Below are 23,486 nucleotides of genomic sequence, written 5' to 3' on the forward strand. Positions count from 1 at the left end.
TTTAAACAACTACAAACAAAAATAAATAAAAAGAGGCAGGCACATCCATGGACCCATGATAAGATTATATTATGACTAAGAATTATAACTTGTCTCATTTTGTGTATTAGTTACAAAAAAGTAAAAATGTAAATGAAATCAGAGAAAGCAACAGGTTCGATCCTATTAAACAATATAAAGTTCCTAACGTAGACATGAACATAATATATGGACCTTATAATATGTGGACCTTATTCAGATCTTAATTCAAATAAACAAGAAAGAAAATTTGATATTTAAGAAGCAATTGGAAACGTCAATGTTGACTAAATTTTTTTTAACATTTTTATTTATTTATTTGATAGACAGAGATCACAAGTAGGCAGAGAGGCTGGCAAAGAGAGAGGGAAGCAGGCTCCCCACTGAGCTGAAAGCCGAATAAGGGGCTCGATCCAGGACCCTGGGATCATGACCCGAGCTGAAGGCAGAGGCTTTAACCTACTGAGCCCCCCAGGTGACCCAAAGTATTATAGTTTTAAAGTTTCTTTATCTTCTAGAAATACATATTGAAATACTTATCAATGAAGTGATATGATGTCTAGGATTTGCTTCAAAATAACACAGGACGGGGGTGCCTGGGTGGCTCAGTGGGTTAAAGCCTCTGCCTTCAGCTCAGGTCATGATCTCAGGGTCCTGGGATGGAGCCCCACATCACATCAGGCTCTCTGCTCACCGCGGAGCAGAGAGCCTGACGTGGGGCTCCATCCCAGGGCCTGGAGACCATGACCTGAGCTGAAGGCAGAGGCTTAACCCACTGAGCCACCCACATACCCCTATAAATAAATAAAATCTTAAAAAAAAAAAAGATTTTACTTATTTATTTGAGAGAGCAAGCGAGCAAAAGAAGAGGAGGATTGGGGGAGGAGGCAGAGGGAGAGGGAAGAGCCGACTCCCCACTGAGGAAGGAGCCCAGTATGGGACTTGATGCCAGGACTCTGGGATCGTAACCTGAGCTAAAGTGTGTAAGTCTCAACCAACTGAGGCACCAGGGCATCCTCTTACCCTATTTTCAGTCTTCACCTATGTTTCTCTTTTTCCTTTCACTCTTTTAACAGGTTTATTACATATCTGTATAAACTGCCTTAAATCTTTGGAACGTGACAGGATAGAAATAAAACTTTACATTGAAAGCAGTGAAAGAGTATTGAAAGATTTTAAACATGGTAGTAACATTAACAGATTTTTACCTAAGAAGAATTATATTGGCAGAGGGCAGATGAGGAAATGAGCAATCTTGAGCTTTCTTGCAAAAAATTCATGCAGGAGCTGATGCTGGTCTGAACTAATGCCTGAGGCAGTTCTGGGTTATATAAAGTCCAGAGTGTGTCTGTAGGAGCAAGTCACTTAAGTATGTAGAAGTGGAAATACATAGAAATACAGGAAGTCACAAAGGCTGGGTAACTGGTGAGACGTAAGTCAATGATACAACGAGGAGGACAGAGCAAGACATGAGGCATCACCTTAGTGAATGTCAGGGAGGAACAAGGAGGCCAAGTTGTAAGTGAAAGTAAAAAAGAGGCAAGGAATCTGGGAGTTTGCATAAACCCTAAAGAAAATGATTGAAGGAAATAAAAATACTTATCCCATTCTCATAGCCCGGTGGTATCTGAGAATGGAAAAATAAACAATCTTCCCAGTGGGCATTGAAAGGACATTATTCCTGTAGAAAAGATAGGTTTTAATTAAGATCAATTAAGGTCAAGAATTTAGTTAAGAGATACTTACAGTCTTACTAAAGAAAGAGGGTATTCAGCAGAGATAGAGGGTACAGGGATTTATCTACAAGGAATAAAAGTTCCAAAGGACCAGATACCTGGGTTAGTTGTGAAGGCAGCAGAGGTGAAGGAATCCAGGGTAATGCTAACATCACATGGCCAAAGGGCCACATCTGAGGCCACAGGGGCTCAGGAATTAACTGGCCACAAAGTTACAGCTGGAACCCTGGTAGAGAACAATTTCAGAATGAAAACAGTTGTTGGTGTTGAAGCTTAAACATGTTTGCTATTTATGGGTCACTAAGGATATTGTGTGTGGCCTTTATCCAATATCCAAATCAACCAGTGATGTAAAATTGTCTTGGGTCTCAGGACAGCTTATGTCATTGGGTCAGTGTACAAGACCTGGTGCTCTGTCAGCACCTTGGAGAAGCACAGGCAAGTCTGTATCCCCATAGTCCGTCCCTTGGACTTTGTACCTATTCTGTAAAGTCTCTCTCAGGATAGGTGGGTGGTCAGGCCCTTGGCAAAATGTAAAGACGGACAGATGTTCACAGTCTTTTAGTGCACAATAAAATAGAGTGAATGAGGAAGATTCTCCATAAACCCAAGTGTGAAAGCAGCCTGAGTCACGGTTAAGAGGAAGGGAGCTAATATTTATGTGGCCATGTGTACCTGCTGGCCATTATGTGTTTTACACATCACCCCACTAATTCCAGCCCTGAGATTAATAAGTGCCACGTCCGTTTAATAGCTGAGGGGATGGAAACATGGCAAAGTGAAATCAAAATCTAATACATGACTGCACCAGAATTCCAAACTAGATATGCTTTAGCTCCATGGCCCATGTTCTTTCCACTCCTGTATGTTGTTTCTCTGACTTGCAACAACCCATAGTTCCAATTATGTATGAAGCAGCGCAGTCTAATGGCTCAGACCATAGGCTCTACAGTCTGATGGCCTGGATTAGAATCCCAGCACTGCGTACACAACATACCTTCCATTTCTCATCTGTGAAATGGATACAATAGTTCCTATGTCGTATGGTTGTTATGAAGATTAAGTAAACTGATATTTGCAAAGCCCTTACAACTGTGCCTGGTGCATGGTAAGTCTATGTAACTATGTGTTAAATAGAAGGTAAAATTTAAACATATATATATATATATGTGTGTGTGTGTGTGTGTGTGTGTGTGTATGGTAAAATTAAAAGTCATTAGGTTGATGAGGGACAAAAATAATAGAAAATGGATAACACGAAGTATTGCCACTTGAAATGTATTTCTGCTGCTTACAGGATGAACTCAACTTCGGCTGGTCAGATAGAAAACATCTTCCATTTAGTCGCTGGGCTGAAAATAATGAGCAACTTGAAGACTGTGTAATATTAGACACTGATGGATTCTGGAAAACATCTGATTGTGATCATATGCAACCAGGAGCTATTTGTTACTATCCAGGAAGTATGCTAATTTTAAATATTTTAACTCTTCAGTTATTATCAGTCTCATGAATAGTGAGATTTAGGGGGGGGTAGTTTTGTAAAATCTGGTTCTGAAATTATAATCATATCCTTTTTTATAACAAAATTTTTCATGAAAATTTGTATTAAAGTAGAATTATTATGTGTTGGGTACTTTGTCATTGATTTATTTTAGACATGTTCTATCTTTATTTTTGTCAGCTTACAATGGTACTTGGTCTTTCAATTTTAAGTCCCTACTTCCCTCATTTTGTATATATTTCATGTTTATATTCTATAGGAAACTTGATTTTTGGGAATTTTTTTGGGGGGGGTAATTCTTATCAACAGTTTCTTTTTAAGAGTCACTGTTAAGATTCATTTGTTTGTAAGTAACAGTAACCAGCTCAAGCTAGCTTAAGCCAAAAGGGAAATTTAGATCCCCCAAAATGAGGTTATCGCTGAGCTTCATGAGAGTGGGAATCAGAAACTGGATGGAATCAGGAACCCAGAGATACTGTGTCCCACCTATTCCTTTTGTTTCTCTCTGTGGATTTGTCCTCTTCTTTTCATGTATTTTCTGCTTCTCTCTGCCCATGTTGAAACACAGCTGCTCTGTAGCTTTCGATTATAGCTGTAACTGGAAATGAATTGACTATCCCTGCAATCCACTTTCCAAATTCTTAGAGAGAATCTCATGGACTCAACCGAGTAAGGTATACGATCTCTAGCCTAGTCAGAAGAAAGTGGTTAAACAACTGCCAGGGGCCCACATTTGTGCATTGCAGTAGAAAGAAGATACATCTACTTTCCAGACAAAGGGAGTTGTGAGCTGGGAAAGATTCTGAATGGTCTCTACTGCATATTAAATCTGTTTGATTGGCTTCGAGTAGAGCATATCTATGTTTGCATCTTCTTAAATGTATGGCTTTTTCATAAAATTTTTTTAAAAGCCAGATTTTCTAGATGTCAGATTTTCAACTACTTCTATTTGCTTTCATTTAAAGCTGGACTACAAGGATGGCTCAACATTCACAAATCAATCAATGTGATAGAACAAATTAATATGAGAAGAGAGAAGAACCACATGGTCCTCTCAATTGATGCAGAAAAAACATTTGACAAAATCCAGCATCCGTTCCTGATTAAAACGCTTCAAAGTATAGGGATAGAGGAAACATTCCTAAAGCAATGACTTAGAACAGCACATATTTCATTAAAATGTACCTTTAAAAAATAAATAAAAAATAAAATGCACCTCTGAAATTAGAGAAGATATTGGTAAAGAGAAACTTAAGATGAATTCCCAAAGTTATAGGTAGGTGCCCGTTATTAATATCGTTGTATCATCTCTGAGGTTGCCCCTTGTATTTGAGGTTTGGTGACACAGAAAGGCAGGAACTACATTTAACCTAACAGCAACTCATGTTTTATATTCTTTCACTCATTTCACAGCAGGAGTGAACAGAAGGAAACTGTGTTAAATAAATTTCTTCCAACGGAAACCCAGTTAAGAGGTCACATTATATTTGATTATAAACAGAACAAGCATCATTAGGCTATTATTTATTGGCTTCTGGAATATTCCCTACAAATCAAGCCTAATTACCATGAACAGGATTTAACATTTATGTCTAAAGTTAGAATTCATACCATTGCCCTTTTTTTTTTTTTTTTTAGATGAGACTGAAAAAGAGGTCAGAACAGTTGAGAGTGTTCAGTGTCCATCTCCTGTTTTATTTACTCCATGGATACCATTTCAGAACTCTTGCTACAATTTCATAATAGCAAAGACTGAATATACTGCAACACCAAGTGAAATTCATTCTAAATGCCAGAAATTCAGTAAGTACCTTATACAGCCATTACATGTATGTTCATTAAAAGTGTGTTATAAGTATTTATAATTAGCACTAGATTGGAAAAATATTCATCTCCTAATTTCTACATTATGAACAAAAAAAGTATAAAAATTTGTGTTTAGTCAAAATGGAGAATGTAAGAGTTACTTCTTTACCCATCCATTAGAGAGCTAGTCTGTCTTTATATGTATAAACAAAATTAGTTCTGCTTAAAAAGCAAGAAAAAATGACTCCAGCAAGCAGAGAACTGGATGTTAAACCAAGCTAGACTGTAGACAAAGTGACAATAGGTGAATTGGGTTGTTGAAAGCTCAGATAGGTAGTCAAAAACAAAGAAACAGCTCTACTTCAAAGAAATATGTATTTCACACTTTCAACTCTTGGGATTCTTCAGATATTCCCTGTGAGATCCACTGAGGACTTATGACTTCTGAACAGTGGACCTGTGAACTGTGGGAAGCTTCTTTGGATAATACCTAACCATTATTCTCGAAAGTGTGCTGTTTAGAAACTAGTCTTGAGAGGTAGTCTAAGAAAAGGATCCTTACAAAAAGAAAAAGGTTGAGAAATGCACCATTGCTTCTGGTTAGACATTGTCATATGTACATCAGCATATCCTTTAAGAAGTACTGTCATAAATGAAATAGTTTAACTTCATGTAACAATGTTTGTGATGCTTTTATCTACCCAGTCTTTTTCTGAGAAACTCCTACTAATTTCCTGAGGAACACTTTTTGGGAAATATTAAACTCTTGTTAACCCTACTATAAAGACTGATATCTAAGGAAAGTGAAGATCTATCTTATAGATCATCCAAGAGGTTTTGTTTATTAATGTCTTTGGAAGTGTATCATTAATATGGGTAAATTTGTGCCAATTCAAAATAAGCCTTAAACGGGGAAAAGTGAAGTGAATCAATGTTTTAAATTCTCTATTCATCTGCTAGTTTTACACTATTCTCTAAGACCAAATTTAACATCGAAATGTTAGGGACACCTGAGTGGCTCAGTTGGTTAAGCACCTGACTCCTGATTTGGGCTCAGGTTGTGGTTTCAGGGTTGTGAGATCAACTTTGTGAAAGGCTAAGCATGGAGCCTGCTTAAGATTCTCTCTCTGCCTCTTCCTCTGTCCCTCCCTTCCCAGGTGCTATCTCTCTTTAAAAAAAAAAAAAAAGAAAAAACCAGTGTCTGAAAACTTCTTAATCTATTCCTTTGAATACAATGAAATCATTTTTTAATGTATTTATTCATTTGAGAGAGAGAGCCCTAGCAGGGGGTGGGGCAGAGGGAGAGAATCTCAAGCGGACTCCCCATTGAGCACAGAGCCCTGTGGAGAGCTGGTTCTTATGACCCTGAGATCATGATGTGAGCTGAAACCAAGAGTTGGGTGCTCAACTGATTGACCCACTCAGGAGCCCCAGTACAATGAGATAGTTTAATTTACATGTCTGTCTTATTTTCCAATATTGTTTTTGAGTTTATTTAGCTGGGAAATAAAACTTTCTAAATCTATCGAAATAAAGTGTTCTATATAAGTAATTATTAAAATTATTGACTGTTTTTTATTTAACAGATCCAAAATCACATGTTCTGAGTATTCGAGATGAAAAAGAGAATAACTTTGTTCTTGAGCAACTTCTGCACTACAATAATATGGCTTCATGGGTTGTGTTAAGTATAACTTATGAAAGTAAGTTGTGAATCAGCTGATTTTTCTCTATTTATATTCATACTTCATTATACACTATTTATCAAGCCACAAAATATAGTTCTTCAAGATATGTTTACAGATATACAAAATTATAATTATGTACTTAGCAGAACTTCTTTTGATACGTTCTTTTTTTTAAGATGTTTATTTATTTATTTGACAGAGAGAGAGACAGCAAGAAAGGGAACACAAACAGGGAGAGTGTGAGAGGGAGAAACAGTCTTCCTGCTGCACAGGGAGCCAGATGTGGGGCTCGATCCCGGGACCCTGGGATCATGACCCGAGCCGAAGACAGACGCTTAATGACTGAGCCATCCAGGCACCCCAGAAGAATATCTATAAATACCAGACAATTTTTAGATCTCAAATCTGCCATTAAAATGCCTTTACCACCAAGGTTAGAGTTAAATGGTGGAAAATAATTTCCTTTCTCCACTATCTCTCCTACCTATTCAAGACTAACTAAAAATGACCACACGCCATAGAAATCTTTAATATTTACCTTGTATCTCTACTATGTATATGGGATAAATGAGAATGGAATTATACTTCCATTAACCTTGCACCTTTGGGTTTACAGCGTTGGCTTGGACTATGAGTTAGAAAAATGAGAAACAGTTTGACAATGAGATAGATTATTTGAAATTGGGACTAAATGCCACTAGTCCAAGGCATAATTGCTACGAAATTTTTTAAAGATTCATTCATTCATTTCTTTAAGAGGGGGAGGAGAGAGAGGGTGTATGCATGCACACACAGTGGCAGTGGAGGGGGAGAAGGAGAAGGAGAGAATCTCCAGGAGACTCCCTGCTAAGCGGGAACCCCACCAGGGGCTCAACCCCACGACACTGAGATCATGACCTGAGCTGAAATCAAGCGTCAGTCACCAACTAAGCTACCCAGGCACCCTGCTATAAAATTTTTTTAAAACACAGACCCTAATAATATCAGAAATAAGACCAATTTAGAAAAATACTCAATTAGAGATATCCTGAAAATCATAGAAGTTTTGGAATTAGGAAAAAAGTCACTCTGAAACATCACACATCAAAAGCATACATTTAGCCAGAAAAGGGTGGTGGGTCTTAATAAGGGGCATAGGGCAATGACAGCCAAAGGTAGAAGCTTAATTACTCAAATATGACCATTTTAAAAATAACCTTCTTGGTGTACTCAGGTGGCTTAGTCAGTTAAGCATCAGCCTTTGGCTCAGGTCATGATCCCAGGGTTGTGGGAAAGAGCCATGCATCACATCTGGCTCCCTGGTCAGTGGAAAGTTGCTTCTCTCTCTGCCTTTCTCCCTGCTTGTGCTCCCTCTCAAATAAATAAAGTCTTTAAAAAAATATATAGCTTTCTCCTTGCTATCTAACCTGACTCTTTTTTAGAGTTGCTGAAGTTTTTCTTAAATATTTATGGCATACAGATGAGTTAACAAAAATTAAGCTATCAGGCAATAGGTAAGACTTAGGTTGCCAATCAAAAATGAGTTCATCATAGTGGGACTTAAGGTCCCAAAACCTTTCTCCAATGACACTTGAATACCCTTAAAACTAAGAAGGGGAAAAAAAAAATGGAGAGAAAATAGGTGGAAAGTTTCTAGGCTTTATCTGGAAATGACTGAGGAAACAGTGTTCCTGAAGAGACCAGTGGAGACCACATCCAGGATATAGAAATTTCAATTTTACCTTCTGATATACTGTTAATTATATTGTCAAAAACAACTGAAAAATATTCTGTATTCTAAAAAACATTTTCAGAATAGACTTTTTTTTAAGCATTATAACTTCTTTTTATAAATTGTATGTGTAACAAAATTTCAACTGAAGTATATAGACATGAATTCACATGATACAGAGAGATGTTTCAGGGCACCTGAGTGGCTCAGTGGGTTAAGCCTCTGCCTTCGGCTCGTGTCATGATCTCAGGGTCCTGGGATCAAGCCCCGCATCAGGCTCTCTGCTCAGCGGGGACTCTGCTTCCCCCTTGCTCTCCGCCTGCCTCTCTGCCTACTTGTGATCTGCCTCTGTCAAACAAATAAATTAAAAAAAAAAAAAAACTGCTATTTCCTAAACTGCTATGCCAGCACAAGCAAATAGCAAATTTGGTTTAAATCTAATTCTTACTGGCTTAATTCGTATCCAAAGATTTGTTTATTTCAGTGTACTTAAATAATATTTAATTATAATACCACTGGTACAAAGGATTTTTTTTTTAAGTTCTGACTTTTCAGAAGTAAGACTATGTACAGAAACTAAGAGAAGCCACTTGTCAACTGAAAGATGCTTCAAGCCAAATGAAAAAGTGGGCCTTTTGTATAACAGTTTTAGGAATACACCATCACCCATCATGTTAGCCAGAAAATTGTCAGTTTAACATTTGGGGAGAGGGAAGGAGGGCCTTTTGAGACATGAGGTGGATATAAAGCAGTGAGCAAGAACCGGATCACGTGTACAGTGTTTCTAGTATGTCTTTGCTGCAGGTGCATGTTTATTTATTTTTTTAAGATTTTATTTATTTGCGCGAGAGAGAATGAGAGAGGGCGAACCCTAGGAGGGGAAGGGTCAGAGGGAGAAGAAGACTCTGTGCTGAGCAGGGAGTCCAGTGCAGGACTCAATCCTGGGACTCCAAGATCATGACCTGAGCCGAAGGCAGTCGGTTAACCAACTGAGCCACCCAGGTGCCCCAAGGCACATGTTTAGGTATACCACCTCAGAAGATGGCCATCAGCAAAAGGTACAAATAACCAGGACAACAATGGGTGTGTATACTTTATAGTGACTTCACTCTTGATGCCAACTCATCATTTTAATAAGCCTAGCAACTTATTTTTCAGAAACTTTAATATATTCCCTCACACAATTCAGCCATTTAAGGTATACAATTTATTGACTTTTAATATAGTCACAGAGTTTAGCTATCACTACCCCAGAAAGAAACATCATACCATTAGCACTGCCTCCTGATTCTCTGTCCCTTCTTTTTACTCCCAACTACTGATCCACTGATCAACTACTGATCTATTTCCTGTCTCTACAGATTACCTATTCTAGGCATTTCATATAAATGAGATCATACAGTATGTGAATTTTTTTGTGACTGGCTTGTTCTACTTAGCATAATGCTTTATGCATGTAACTCTGTAGCAAGTTATCTTTTTATGGCTGAATAATATTATATTCTGTGGATATACCATGTTTTATTTAGCCATTCATCAGTTGATAGACATTTAGATTCTTTTCACATTTTTGGTTGTGAATAATGCCACTATGAACATTGACATACAGGTTTCTGTGTGGATGTGTATTTTCATTTATCTTGGGTATATACCTGAGAGAGGAATTGCTGGGTCTTTTTTTAACATTTTGAAGAACTAACAGATTGTTTTCCTAAACTGCTATGCTATTTTCCATACCTTCCAATTTTTTCCACATCTATGCCAACACTTGTTTTTTTTTTTTTTTTTTAAAGATTTTATTTATTTATTTGACAGAGAGAGAGATCACAAGTAGGCAGAGAGGCAGGCAGAGAGAGAGAGGAGGAAGCAGGCTCCCTGCTGAGCAGAGAGCCCGATGCGGGACTCGATCCCAGGACCCTGAGATCATGACCTGAGCTGAAGGCAGCGGCTTAACCCACTGAGCCACCCAGGCGCCCCACCAACACTTGTTTTTATCTCTTTTTTTTTTTTATTGTAGCCATCCTGGTAGGTATGAAGTGGTATCTAATTGAGGTTTTTACTTTCCTTCTATTTCATTTCCCTGTTGACTAAAGATATTAAACATAACTTTATGTGCTTATTATCTGCTTGTATATCATCTTTGGAAAAAATTTTATTCTGATCATTTACCCATTTTTTAATTATTTGTCTTTTTTATTGTTGAGTTATAAACATTCTTTAAACATTCTTTACATATTCTAGATATAAGTCCCTTGTCAAACTATTTGTAAATATTTTCTCCCATCACTTTCTTTATTGTTTTAAATTTTTAAATTTTTTTACTTTCTTTATTTTTTTTCCATAAGCTCTTTACCCAACATGGAACTCAAACTCACTACCCCAAAATAGAGAGTCAAAACCCTACTAACTGAGTCAGCCAAGTGTCCCCCACTATCACTTTGATAGTAGAATTTGTAACGCAAAACTTTTTTTAAAGATTTTATTTATTTAGGGGTACCTGGGTGGCTCAGTGGGTTAAGCCGCTGCCTTCAGCTCAGGTCATGATCTCAGGATCCTGGGATCGAGTCCCACATCAGGCTTTCTGCTCAGCAGGGAGCCTGCTTCCTCCTCTCTCTCTCTGCCTGCCTCTCTGCCTACTTGTGATCGCTCTCTGTCAAATAAATAAATAAAATCGTTTAAAAAAAAACGATTTTATTTATTTATTTGCAAGAGCAAGTGTTTATGGGTTTATAGGTCTAGCTTTTACCTTTAGGTCTATATGATCTATTTTGAGTTAATTTTCTATATGGTAAAAGGAAAGGTTCTAACATATGTACATATGTAAATACGTTTATATGTATATTTAAGTTTATATAAATCATATATATATATATTTGCATGTAGATATCCTGTTGTCCTAGGGACTACTATTTTGTATTGAATTGTCTTGGCACCCTTGTCAAAAATCGGTTGACTGGAGTGCCTGGGTGGCTTAGTGGGTTAAGCCTCTGCCTTTGGCTCAGGTCATGATCTCAGGGTCCTGGGATGGAGCCCTGCATCAGGTTCTCTGCTCAGCAGGGAGCCTGCGTCCCACTCTCTCTCTCTGCCTACTTGTGATCTCTCTCTCTCTGTCAAATAAATAAAGTCTTTAAAAAAAAAAAAACAATTGTGCATGTTTTAGGTCCAGAGAAGGGATTTCTATTACTAGTTTTATAATGTATTAATTTTTAAATAAAATAATTATATTCATTTTCACTATAATTAAACATATACAGAGGAGAAATGAAAATTTGACTTTAAAAATAACAAAACATAAAGCTTACTATAGGATGGTGAAATTATAAGCAAATTTCAATTTTTATGTTTATAATTTACACTTTCCAAATTAAAAATAAGCATGATTTACTGTTATAATAAGAAAACAATTTAAAGAATATACATAATCATATAGCTTTATAGAAAGTAAGTAAAGAAGAAAGAAAATCAGCTGAGCTTGAAATATTAAGTATAATTTAAGTCTTCATTTAATCTCTAAACATAGAAAAAAATGTTTCTTCCCTAGATAATTCTCTTCTGTGGTCTGATAAGACCATGCTGTCATACACTAATTGGAGAAGAGGAAGACCAGATATAAAAAATGACAAGTTTTTTGCTGGCTTGAGTACTGATGGCTTCTGGGATATTCAAACCTTCAATGTTATTGAAGAAATACTTCACTATACCCAGAACAGCATTCTTGCTTGTAAAATTGAAATGAGTAAGTATGCTAATGTAGACTTTCCACCAGGGAGAGAGAACTTAAGGCCATCACCTCCACAAGTGGGAATCATGCAACTGTATTTTTTGAGTGCCTCCTCTATTTTCTGTCCTATGAAAGAGGAGCGAAAAGACCATGGTGTCATGGTCTTGAAATCAAGGAGTAAAATGTAGTTGGGGAAATAGCATTTAACTCTTTAGCTCTGTTTTGCATAGGTTAGTTTTAGGTTATTTGGTACTGGCTTACGTTTGTTGGAAAGTCAAAAGAGATCAGTGAAAACAGGAATAATAAAAACAAAATGCTTTGAGGACAAGGCAAGACATGATTGGGTCTTGAAGACTGGATAAGATTTTTATAAATAAGAAAGTGTAAAGTTTTGATATTCTAGCCTAAAAATAAATGTCTCTTAAGTTTGCCTAATTCCTTGTGTAAATCTATTTTTAAATGCATATCAGTTTTAAATTTTTCACAGTTTAGAAAGTGTAATAATGGCCACTATGGTGTAAGGCCTCTGCTAACATCCAGACCTCCCTTCATAGTGCCACAGAATAACTTTCTGGAGCATCATTTCAGTCAGCAATCTCCAGTGTTTCCCTGTTACCAAATACTTTGAGTACATGTAAGCCTCTAAGACTTCTTAGAAAAACTGTCTATTCTAAAATTCTAGGCTTTCTTCCAGCCCGTTTCTTCCCCCATTCTTGGCTTAATAAGGCTCTCTTTGTGTCAGGCTGATCTCTTAATTGTCCCATGCACAGTATATGCTGATCCTCATTTGCACCTTATGTATGTTTTTTTATGGACAAGAAGTCTTCCACCTTCTTTTTTTTTACTTCTTTAACAAACTTTTTATTTTAGAATGATTTTTATATTTATAGAAAACTTACAGAGACAGTACAGAAAATTCCCATATACACTGTAACCAATTTCCCCTATTGATGACATCTTATATTACTATGGTACATTTGTCACAACTAATAAACCAGTATGATAGATTACTATTCACTGAAGTCCATCCATTATTCAGATTGTTTTTATTTTTTACTTAATGTCCCTTTTCTATTCAGGATGCTATCCAGAATACTATATTACATATAGTCATCTTGTCTCCTTAGGTTTCTCTTAGCTGTGAAAATTTATTAGACTTTTCTTAACTTTTGATGACCTTGACAGTTTTCAGGAGCATAGGTCATGTATTTGTGGAACATGCCTCACTTTGGATTGACTGATGTTTTTCTCGTGATTAGACTACAGTTGTGAGTTTGAGATTTAGGGAAAAAAACCACAGAGGTAAAATGTCTTTTTTATCACATCCTAGGAAGGGTATATGCCACGAACACGACTTACCACTGTTGATTTTAACCTTGATGATCTGGCTCTAGATGATGGTTGTTAGCTTTCTCCACTGCAGAGTTACTCTTTTCCCTATTTCCATACCATACTGTTCATAAGGAAGTCACTATAATCAGCCCACACTCATAGACTGAAGAGTTATTCATCTTCCTGAGGGGGCATATCTATGTAAATTATTTGGAATTCTACTGTACAAGAGATTTGTCTATTCTCTCCCAGTTTTAAATTTGTTCAGTCAATTGTTTATATCAGTATGGACTCATGGTTATATGTTTTATACTTTGGGTTATAATTCAATGTTCTAGTTGTGGCCGTTGGGAGTTCTTTCACTTGGTCCGTGTACCTCTTTGAAGTACCCTCATCATTGTGGTTTTGTTACTGTTACGCTATTCTTCATTTGTTTTTAGCTTACCATCTGGTTACCTTACTTCTTTTTAGTCCTAATTTCATCTAACCTAAACTCTGCAAACCAAATTTGCTAAGCAGACTTTCTGACTCTCTTACTTCAGAGGAATCGCTCCTTCTCTACTCAGTCACGCATATCATATAATGGTTAATTGTCTGCCTGCATTTCAGGTATTGTTGTTTTCTGTCCCCAATTCCTTTGTGAGCTCCTTACATGAAAGACAATGTTTATACGTTTCTCTAATCAACCAGGCAACTGTAATATTTCAGAACCTATTATATGTGTTGTGGCTATAAGAAAAATAAAGTCTGCATTTTACTTCCCTCATTAATAAGAAATCCAGTTTTATTTAACTTTAGAAATGATTGCATTTCCAGTCTTACCCAAAATACGTATTTTAAATAATTTAAATAATATCACTAATACTTTTAATTTAAATGTTGTAGTTGACTACAAGGAAGAATATAATGCTACTCTGCCACAGTTTATTCCTTATGAAGATGGTATTTATAACGTAATTCAAAAAAGGGTAACATGGTATGAAGCATTAAACATGTGTTCTCAAAGTGGAGGTTATTTGGCAAGTGTTCATGACCAAAATGGCCAGCTCTTTCTGGAAGACATCGTAAAACGTGACGGATTTCCACTATGGGTTGGGCTCTCAAGTCACGATGTAAGTCTTGTCTTATTTTACAGAAATTTTCCAAATGTGTTAGAAGGTTGGAAATTTGAGCATAATATATTAATGCAAAGTAAGACATCGGATTAAGTACTGAGACTCAATTTGCATAGCATAATGCTTTCTTACCTTTTTGCAAATAGAAAATTTTATATTTTTGCAAATAGAAAATTATATATGTAGAATGCAGTAGGGCAAATGGTGGATTGCAGCTGCCCTAGACACTGCCAGGCCATCCCAAGGACCCAGGAGATGAATATCTCAACATCACTTCTCTCTCACCTAGTTGGGGAAAACCAATAGAAAATCAGGGAAAACAGGAATAGCACAGAATCAGAAAAACCTGAGTTCTAGTACTGGTGATGGATCTTCCATTTACATGTTCGGGAATTGTGAGCAGGTTACTTAACCTTTGCAAGCTTATTTCTTCTTCATCTGTAAAACTGGGGTGATAATATTTTCCTTAATATAAGATTATAGTGAATATTAACACATAAATTTATATAAGATGCCAAATAAAATTCTTAATATTAGGACTAATAAGTGCATGTTTTCTTCTCACTTCCCCCCCTACAAACTGCACTATTTTAGAATAATGTTTTGGTAGTAAACATCTCTTTTGTGCCACTATTTGAATCTTATTAATTAGTATATTCATATACCTATATAATGTCCAGTATTCCACAAATAGGCATCTATTGAGTTTAGAATTGAAAGCCTAATTTAAATAATCTTTAGAACAAAGTGAAGAACATGAAAGAAAGGATGACAAATTAGGATTATAGAATCAGGGGAAAACCAAAAGTAATCTTCCCATGAGTTTCTTGGGAAATATTTTTTTCTTCCAGTCCCTTGCTGCTTGATGGCTTTCATAGTATGAAAAAATGTAGCCAGAGACACAAACCACAGAATTCTAAAACATAAAAAACAATATTCAGAATAATATGGAGGTTAGGATTGTAAATCTGTAATTCTGACAAATGGGAGCCATTTGCATGTCATTTAATTTCAAGTGTTATATAAGCTCATCCTTAAAAAAAATAAATCTGGAGACAGAGCATGGTAACTGTCTGTAAATTTAAACTTCTATTTAAATTGCACCAGAGTAAATGTCTCAAATCAAAGCATCAAAAGTAAATCCCTGATTTTACAAATAGGTCCAGACCCATAACAATTATAAGCAAATAATTAACAATCCATTCCAATACTTCTTAAAGCATGTGTGTGTGTGTGTGTGTGTGTGTGTGTGTATGTGTGTGTGTGTATTCTTCTTAATGTTCTTTTTGAACATTCTTTTCTCTGGAATCACGTTATCTCTATTATTCTTTTTTAAAAAAATCAATTCTTCTGCTAAAAAAGTCCTAAGCTTTTTTTTATCTCTATTATTCTTAAAACAGGGAAATGAATCAAGTTTTGAATGGTCTGATGGCAGTACATTTGACTACATCCCATGGAAAGATAAACAATCTGCTGGAAATTGTGTTGTCTTGGATCCAAAAGGAATTTGGAGACATGAAAAATGCAAGTCTGTTAATGATGGTGCTATTTGTTATAAACCTACAAAATGTAAGACTTGGTTTTGAATAACTATATTTATTAAAATATGACATTTTGTTTTGTGCACATGACTAAATACACAAAGGAATTTTTTGCCAGTTTTTAAATAAGGTTTATTCACAAATCCTATAAAAATAATTTTGATACTTTGTGAAGAAAAACAAATATGATATACCCATTCAGAGTATGTTTCCAAAGACTTTCAATTCCTCTGTCACTGGGTACATATTACTCTAGAATTTGTGAATTTTAATTTTAATTTGCAATGGTTTTCAAAGGCTAAAATGCTCCTTTTAAAAAAGAGTTCAGCAGCATATAAATTTGAGAAATACTGTAGGTCTGATTTACCATATTGATGGCTCTGGAAGTTTCTATAGTAAAGAAATCTAGTTAACTTTGTGTCACTAAGCATTTTCCAAACTTACATGACACTTAAAAATCTAAGGAAAAAGCCCCTTCCATCAGGGGCTGTCAGGGTTTTCCTGACAGATGGAGCCTTGAGGAAGAGCTTAAGAACCACGACCCCCCAGGAGCTGCAGAGGCCTGCTGGACAAGCCAAGAGATGATGGCAGTGGCAGTTCTCAGCACTTGCCATGCTTTCTGCTCCAAAGAATCCTCCACAGAAGAGAAGAGTCAACACTTGGAATTAAACAGATTCAAAAGAACAAAATGTGAAAACCTTATCCAGAGAAGCAAGTGACTACAAGAAAGGGAGAATGATACCAAGAATGGGGAATGAACAGATAACCAAGAACTGACATCTCACTTGTTTGGTACAGAAAGTAGACGTAATGTTTTTGAAAAACAATTGGAATACATGAGAAATGTGGTAAAGTATACAAAAACGGAAAGGACAGCTGTGTTAGCTAAACAGACTTCATAGGATCAAGGAGAATGACAACACAAACAAACACAAATTCAGTGCTGTACAGGATTGAATAGTATTCCCCCTGAATTCATGACTACCCAGAACCATACTTAGAAGTAGCCTTTGCAAATATAATAGTTAAGAGGGGTCATGTAATGCTAATGCGTGATTAGGATGAGCTGTAAATCCAGTGATGGCTGTCCTTGTAAGAGGAGAAAAACAGACAAGGAGGGAGAAAGCCCTTTGATGACCGAAGCAGAAATTGCTGTGATGCAGCTTCAAGCCACTAGAAGCGAGGAGGCCTGAAACAGATCCCCCCTCAGGGCCTCCAGGAGGAACCAATCCTGCTGATACCTCAGTTTTAGACTTGCCTCCAGAGCTATGAGAGAATAAATGTCTGTTGTTTTAAACCACCAGGTCTATAGTAATTTATTATGACAGCTCTGGGAAACTAATACAAAAGCAAATTTTTATTTTATTTTTTTAAAGGTTTTATTTATTTATTTGACACAGAGAGCGAGAGAGCATGTGCAGGGGGAGCAGCAGAGGGATAGGGAGATGCAGGGTCAGCTCAGCAGGGAGCCCAAAAAAGACCCAGACTCATGGCCTGAGCCACTTCTGGGTATATACTCAAAAGAAATGGAAAAAGGGACTAGAATAGATATTTGTCCAACCGTGTTCACAGCATCATTATTCACAGTGGCCAAAAGGCAGAAGCAACCCAAGTTGTCCACTGACAGATGAATGCATAGCAAAATGTGTTATATACATACTATGGAATATTATTCAGCATTAAAAAAGAAGAAAATTCTGACACATAATACATGATACAACCTGCATGGATGAATCTTGAGGACATTATTCTAAGCAAAATAAGCCAGACACAAAAGGACAAACACCATATGACTCTAATTATATGAGGTGCCTAGAGCTATCAAATTCATAGAAACAGAAAGTAGAATGGTGGTTTCTGTGGTCAGGCAGGAATGGAGAGTTATTATTTAATGGGTATAAAAGACATAGCTACTCTCTGTAGGGGACAAATTGTGCTATGTATGCATATTTTGTAAACAGATTACCCAATTTTTACTTGTGGATATGATTTTAAACATGGTTTTTTATATGGCAAGGTAAAACTAGTTTTATATTATCAAGATAAAAAGAATCCAAAGAAAAACAATTTTAAGGATTATTTCAAAGCAGTTACAGGCCTGCCGCGCCTGTCTTTGCCTCTCCAGTTGTTTTTACATTAGGGTAATTGCATCTTAGAGGTCTAAATTCTTTCTAAGTTTTAAAAATGGTATTGCAAAAAGCTAATGAGAATGTATACTCTTAGAGTGTGGGCTGTAGCTTTCTCTGATGTGGGTATTGAGTTGAATGCTTCTTATCCACAGGAGCCACAGTTTCAAATAGGGGTTAGTGAGATTTTAAGTCAGATATTTTTTCTGTGCATCTTTACAGTCATGTCTAACATTTTTATAGCTAAAGAGGTGTCCTCTCATACATACTCTTCAAGATGTCCAACATTAAAAGGGAATGAGTCACAGTGGATCCAGTACAAGGAGCACTGCTATGCATCTGACCGGGCATTGCACAATTTCTCAGAAGCCAAACAGTTCTGTTCAAAACTTGGTGAGTTACAATGTATTGATTTTTCTTGGACTCGATCATTTAATCATTGGAATCTTTTCCAAGGAAATAATTTAAAATAATGATTATATTTTTAAAAATATTTTGGGGGCACCCAGGTGACTCAATCAGCTAAGTGTCTGATTCTTTTTTTTTTAATGTTATGTTATTCATCATATGGTACATTATTAGTTTTTTATATAATGTTCCATGATTCATTGTTTGTGTATAACACCAAGTGCTCCATACAACATGTGACCTCCTTAATACCCATCACAGGCTCACCCATCCCCCTACCCCTTTAAAACCCTGAGAGAGTCCATAGTCTTCTCATCGTTCACCTCCCCCTCTGATCTCCCCCACTTCATTTTTACCTTCCTTCGCCGAATGCCCTCCATGCTTTTCCTTATGTTCTACAAATAACTGAAACCATATGATAGTTGTCTTTCTCTGTTTGATTCTTGATTTTTGCTCAGGTCATAATCTCAGGGTTGTGGGATCTAGCCCCGAGTTGCGCTCTGGGCTCAGTGGGAGTCTGCTTGGGATTCTCTCTCTTCCTCCCCCTCTTCCTCTTCTCACCAACACACACACTCTCTCTCTCAAATAAATAAATCTTTTAAAAAAATTTTAAAACACTCAATATTTATAATAGCATTTTATAACCTGCTTGCCTCGTGACAAGGAAATGGTTAAGTATTTTGTGATATATGAGTTAAGTAGAATATTGGAATAGCCATTATAATGACCAATGTAAGAAGAAGTACATGGAAAATAAAAGTAAGTGGAAAGAAGTAGAATAAAAAATTGCTAATAAATCCATTATGTGAAAATGACAAATGAAATGGTTTTAAATAAAGCTAGATATGTTTAGATGAAGGGATTAGGAAGCAAATTTTTTGTAGAAGTTAAGTATTAAATATAAAATTATAGATTTCCCCATTACTTCATTATTAATAAGTAAGTTTATCTTGACCAGAGTAACCAAGGAAGCACGGGTTGTTCCTCCATTCTGCAATAGAAATGGCCCACATCCTCTGATTTAACTATTTTAGATTTAACTATTTTAGAAAGGGCAGCAGCAACCGGATCTCTCCCATGATAAATTTACCCTATGGTTAAACTGTGAAATGACTTCTAGGGAGACTACCAAGAGTATTTCAAAGACCTGCATCCTTGAGTAGCAATTTAGCCAGACTGATGGCATTTACCTCATTTATTTTGCTAACTGTTGTGGAGACATTTGGCTGATTTAAAACTCTCTTTGTTACTGCTAAGTACATGATGGAAACTTTTGTGTTGGAACTCTCATGTGTTATACATGTATACACACACACACACAACGGCAACTATTGTGAGCTATATATACATTCTGAAAGTCAGAAGCCTCTTGCTCCTACAGGAGAAAATAGAAAGGTTTACTGTCACTGTAGTGTGGGGGCTATGCACATCAGTCAGCTTTGGAGGCAGACAGGTCTAAGTTTTAACTCCCAACTCCCATACTTACTAGCTGAGTGGTAGTATGGAAGTTACATGATTGCTTCTCTCTTCTCATCTGAACAGTGAGAATGAAAATGGCACTTATTTCAAAGGTTGGGTTGTTGTAGGAATGAATAAAATGAGATAATGTATGCAAATGTAGCACAGTGTATCCTGCAAATAGTGAGCAAACTATTCTTATTATGGGAAAAGATTGAGATTGGCTTTCTAATTTTATAACTGGCTAGCTGCATAAACCTGACCAATTTACTTAATCTCCTTGAGCCTTTGTTTTCTCCTCTGTAAAATAGTGATAATATCTTCCCCTACAGGATTATAATATATTAAACAAGCATGTGCACACTGTGATCATCTCTAAAGGAATAAAGACTTGCTTTTGCCCTTCTTCCAATGGCACCACCACAAAAGAAATGCTTTAGTTCAAGTGTGGATAGGCTTGCCACTACTGAAGACTTTATGATTCCACTTAGGATTGATTTGCAAGTCTAATTATTATTTTATTTCTATCCCTTGCCTGATGATGGTGATAACACTATTTTCTCTGTGGGTTTAGGGCAATTTATCAAGCTTCGACAGTATTCAATTCCATACTATATTCAGGAACTTACAGTGGGCATAACCAAGTATGCTTATGTATAAGATAATATTAAAGGAAAGGCTAATGCTCCCCAATATCCCAAACCTATTTGCTTTCATTGTCATTTTAATAGAAAAAAATTAAAGCTGAGTTATTATACAAAAATGGTTGTTGAGGAGAGCATGCTGAAAAACATCTTTCTACAATGATATAGCTATTCATACACAATGGTCTTGCTGGCAGGTTTTTTTGAAGAAACATGAAATTTCTCTATGTAGGGGCACCTGGGTGGCTCAGTCAGTTAAGCGGCTGCCTTCAGCTCAGGTCATGATCCCAGGGTCCTGGGATCGAGCCCTACGTCGGGCTCTCTGCTCAGCGGTGAGCCTGTTTCTCCCTTTCCCTCTGACTGCCTTTCTGCCTACTTGTGTTCTAGCTGTCAAATAAATAAATAAATAAATAAAATCTTTAAAAAATTTTTTCTCTATTTAAACTTTCAATCTAGAAATATTTCTAATTTCCTGGAATCTATTAATGCTATACTTTTTAAAAATCTGACACAAATATGAGATTTTCAAAGTATTCTCTATGTAAAGCTTGAATTTCTCAATGATCTTGATCATGGTAGTTTTTTGGGTTTTTTTTTTCCCCAAACAGCTGGTTGAGAATAAGCCACTTCCCTAGTTTGCATAAAGCTAATTAGTTTAGGGTTTGTTTTCCTTCAACAGATCATTCTGCAACTATCGTTACCATAGAGGATGAAGATGAGAATAAATTTGTGAGCAGACTGATGAGGGAAAATAATAATATTACCATGAGAGTTTGGCTTGGATTATCTCAGTATTCTGCCGGTAAGTGACATATTTGTGTGCACAGTGTGCAAAGAGTTCCAAATTGTCCTTAATACCAATTCAGCCTTGCTAAAGAATGTCAGGTGGTGGTTAATTGAAATGCTTCCTATTGATGAATAAGCTTAGGTCTGCTGGCTGTTTTGGAGACTTATAAATTCCTAATGACTATGAATATGCAAGTAACTTATTAGTAATGATGGAAAATACTAATGAAATAGAAAATTGGGTAAAATCAATTGGGATGTCTAGAGGTTTAAGATACTTGGATCAACAACATATTTCTTTTTCCTATAGCAATATTTGTGCCCCCATGCTCTCACAAAGAACTCATGACTTACTTCCCTTAGAGTTCTAGGATCTATCACCTGTGTTTTTGTAGCTTAAAACTCTGTTTTTCAGAAGCTTCTCTTCTTGTTGTTCTCTTCCCTCTTGAAACATTTTTACCATAGAGAAAAACCAATTATTAATGGCAACTTTGTTTTTCAAACAAGCTTAGCAAAGTTGCAGAGATGGGTTAAAAAAGATTTGTGGAACAAATTTTTAGGGAATGACGGATTAATTCAAGCAATAATGGATAAAAGATTTGAGTGAACTTGGAATTGATAAGGAGTGAACTAAAAGCACAAATTCAATAGAAAAATAGGAAGTGTGTTTTACATTTTAAGTCAAGTTGATTTCTAAGTAATTGAAATGAATGTGAATCCCAAAATATTAAGTACTTGTCAAGAAGTGAAATGGATTCGAAGTTGGCCATCTAAATGAATTCTAAATTTTGTTTACACTATCACCACAAGGTGGTGCTACCTCAGCTGGAAAATAAAAATGGAGTCGTGGTGGGGAGACACTCCTGAACCCTCTTGACCCTTACTCCCCCACCATGTCTTTAATGATATGAGTTTCTAAGTTGGGGGTGAGGGTGCTGATGGGGATTCAGGCATTTAGAAATCTATCCCTCGCCCAATAAAAGTGCAAGCATTCTGTACTTTAATCAAGATACCACATTTTATATCAGTGCTATCTAATAGAACTTTCTGCAAAGATGTAAATGTTCTGTATCTGTGCTGTGTAACAGAGTAGTAACGAGCCACATACGACTATTGAGCACTTGAAATGGGACAAGTGTGGGGCACCTGGGTGGCTCAGTGGGTTAAGCCTCTGCCTTCAGCTCAGGTCATGATCCCAGGGTCCTAGGATCAAGCCACGCATCAGACTCTCTGCTCAGTGGGGAGCCTGCTTCCCCCTCTCTCTCTGCCTGCCTCTCCGCCTACTTGTGATCTCTGTCTTTCAAATAAATAAATAAAATCTTAAAAAAAAAAAAAAAGAAAGAAATGTGACAAGTGCAACTGAAGGACTGATTTCTTTATTTTTTTCACTTCAATAAGTTTCATTTTAAATCATGGCATAGCATAGTTCTAAGTAAATTGAGTTGTATGATCTGCATGCCACTTTACCTTAGAAATTTAGAGGAAACTACCTTACAACCCAGCAATTACACCATTAAGTATTTACCCCAAAGATACAAATGTAGTTATCCGAAGGGGCACCTACACCCAAATATTCATGACAGCAATGTCCACAATAGCCAAACTGTAGAAAGAGCCAAGATTTCCATCAACAGATGAATGGATAAGGATGATGTCAAATGTCCTACACACTTACACACACAATGGAATATTACTTAGCCTTCCGAAAGTATGGATACTTAACCATTTACCTTGATGTGGTTGAAACTGGAGGGTATTGTGCTGGGCAAAATAAGTCAATCAGAGAAAGACAATTATCATACAGCCTCACTCATATATGGAACATAAGAAATGGGGCAGAGGACTGTAAGGGAAGAGAGGGAAAACAGAATGAGAAGTCATCAGACAGAAAA

At 36.5% G+C, this 23,486-nt stretch overlaps 1 protein-coding gene across 2 annotated transcripts in view; it reads left to right on the forward strand.

Annotated features, from left to right (window-relative positions):
• LY75 (lymphocyte antigen 75) overlaps positions 1-23,486 on the forward strand; it is a 97,008-nt gene that overhangs the window by 69,060 nt on the left and 4,462 nt on the right. For both annotated transcript variants that reach the window (XM_082691351.1, XM_082691352.1), the window contains 8 exons: positions 3,052-3,217; positions 4,897-5,061; positions 6,651-6,767; positions 12,005-12,199; positions 14,402-14,628; positions 16,032-16,200; positions 18,542-18,691; positions 21,488-21,610. In XM_082691351.1, coding sequence (XP_082547477.1) covers positions 3,052-3,217; positions 4,897-5,061; positions 6,651-6,767; positions 12,005-12,199; positions 14,402-14,628; positions 16,032-16,200; positions 18,542-18,691; positions 21,488-21,610 — 1,312 coding nt within the window. The remainder of the gene's footprint in view (positions 1-3,051; positions 3,218-4,896; positions 5,062-6,650; positions 6,768-12,004; positions 12,200-14,401; positions 14,629-16,031; positions 16,201-18,541; positions 18,692-21,487; positions 21,611-23,486) is intronic.

This window comes from Mustela nivalis (assembly GCF_964662115.1).
Source record: "Mustela nivalis genome assembly, chromosome: 11".
Lineage (NCBI taxonomy): Eukaryota > Metazoa > Chordata > Mammalia > Carnivora > Mustelidae > Mustela > Mustela nivalis.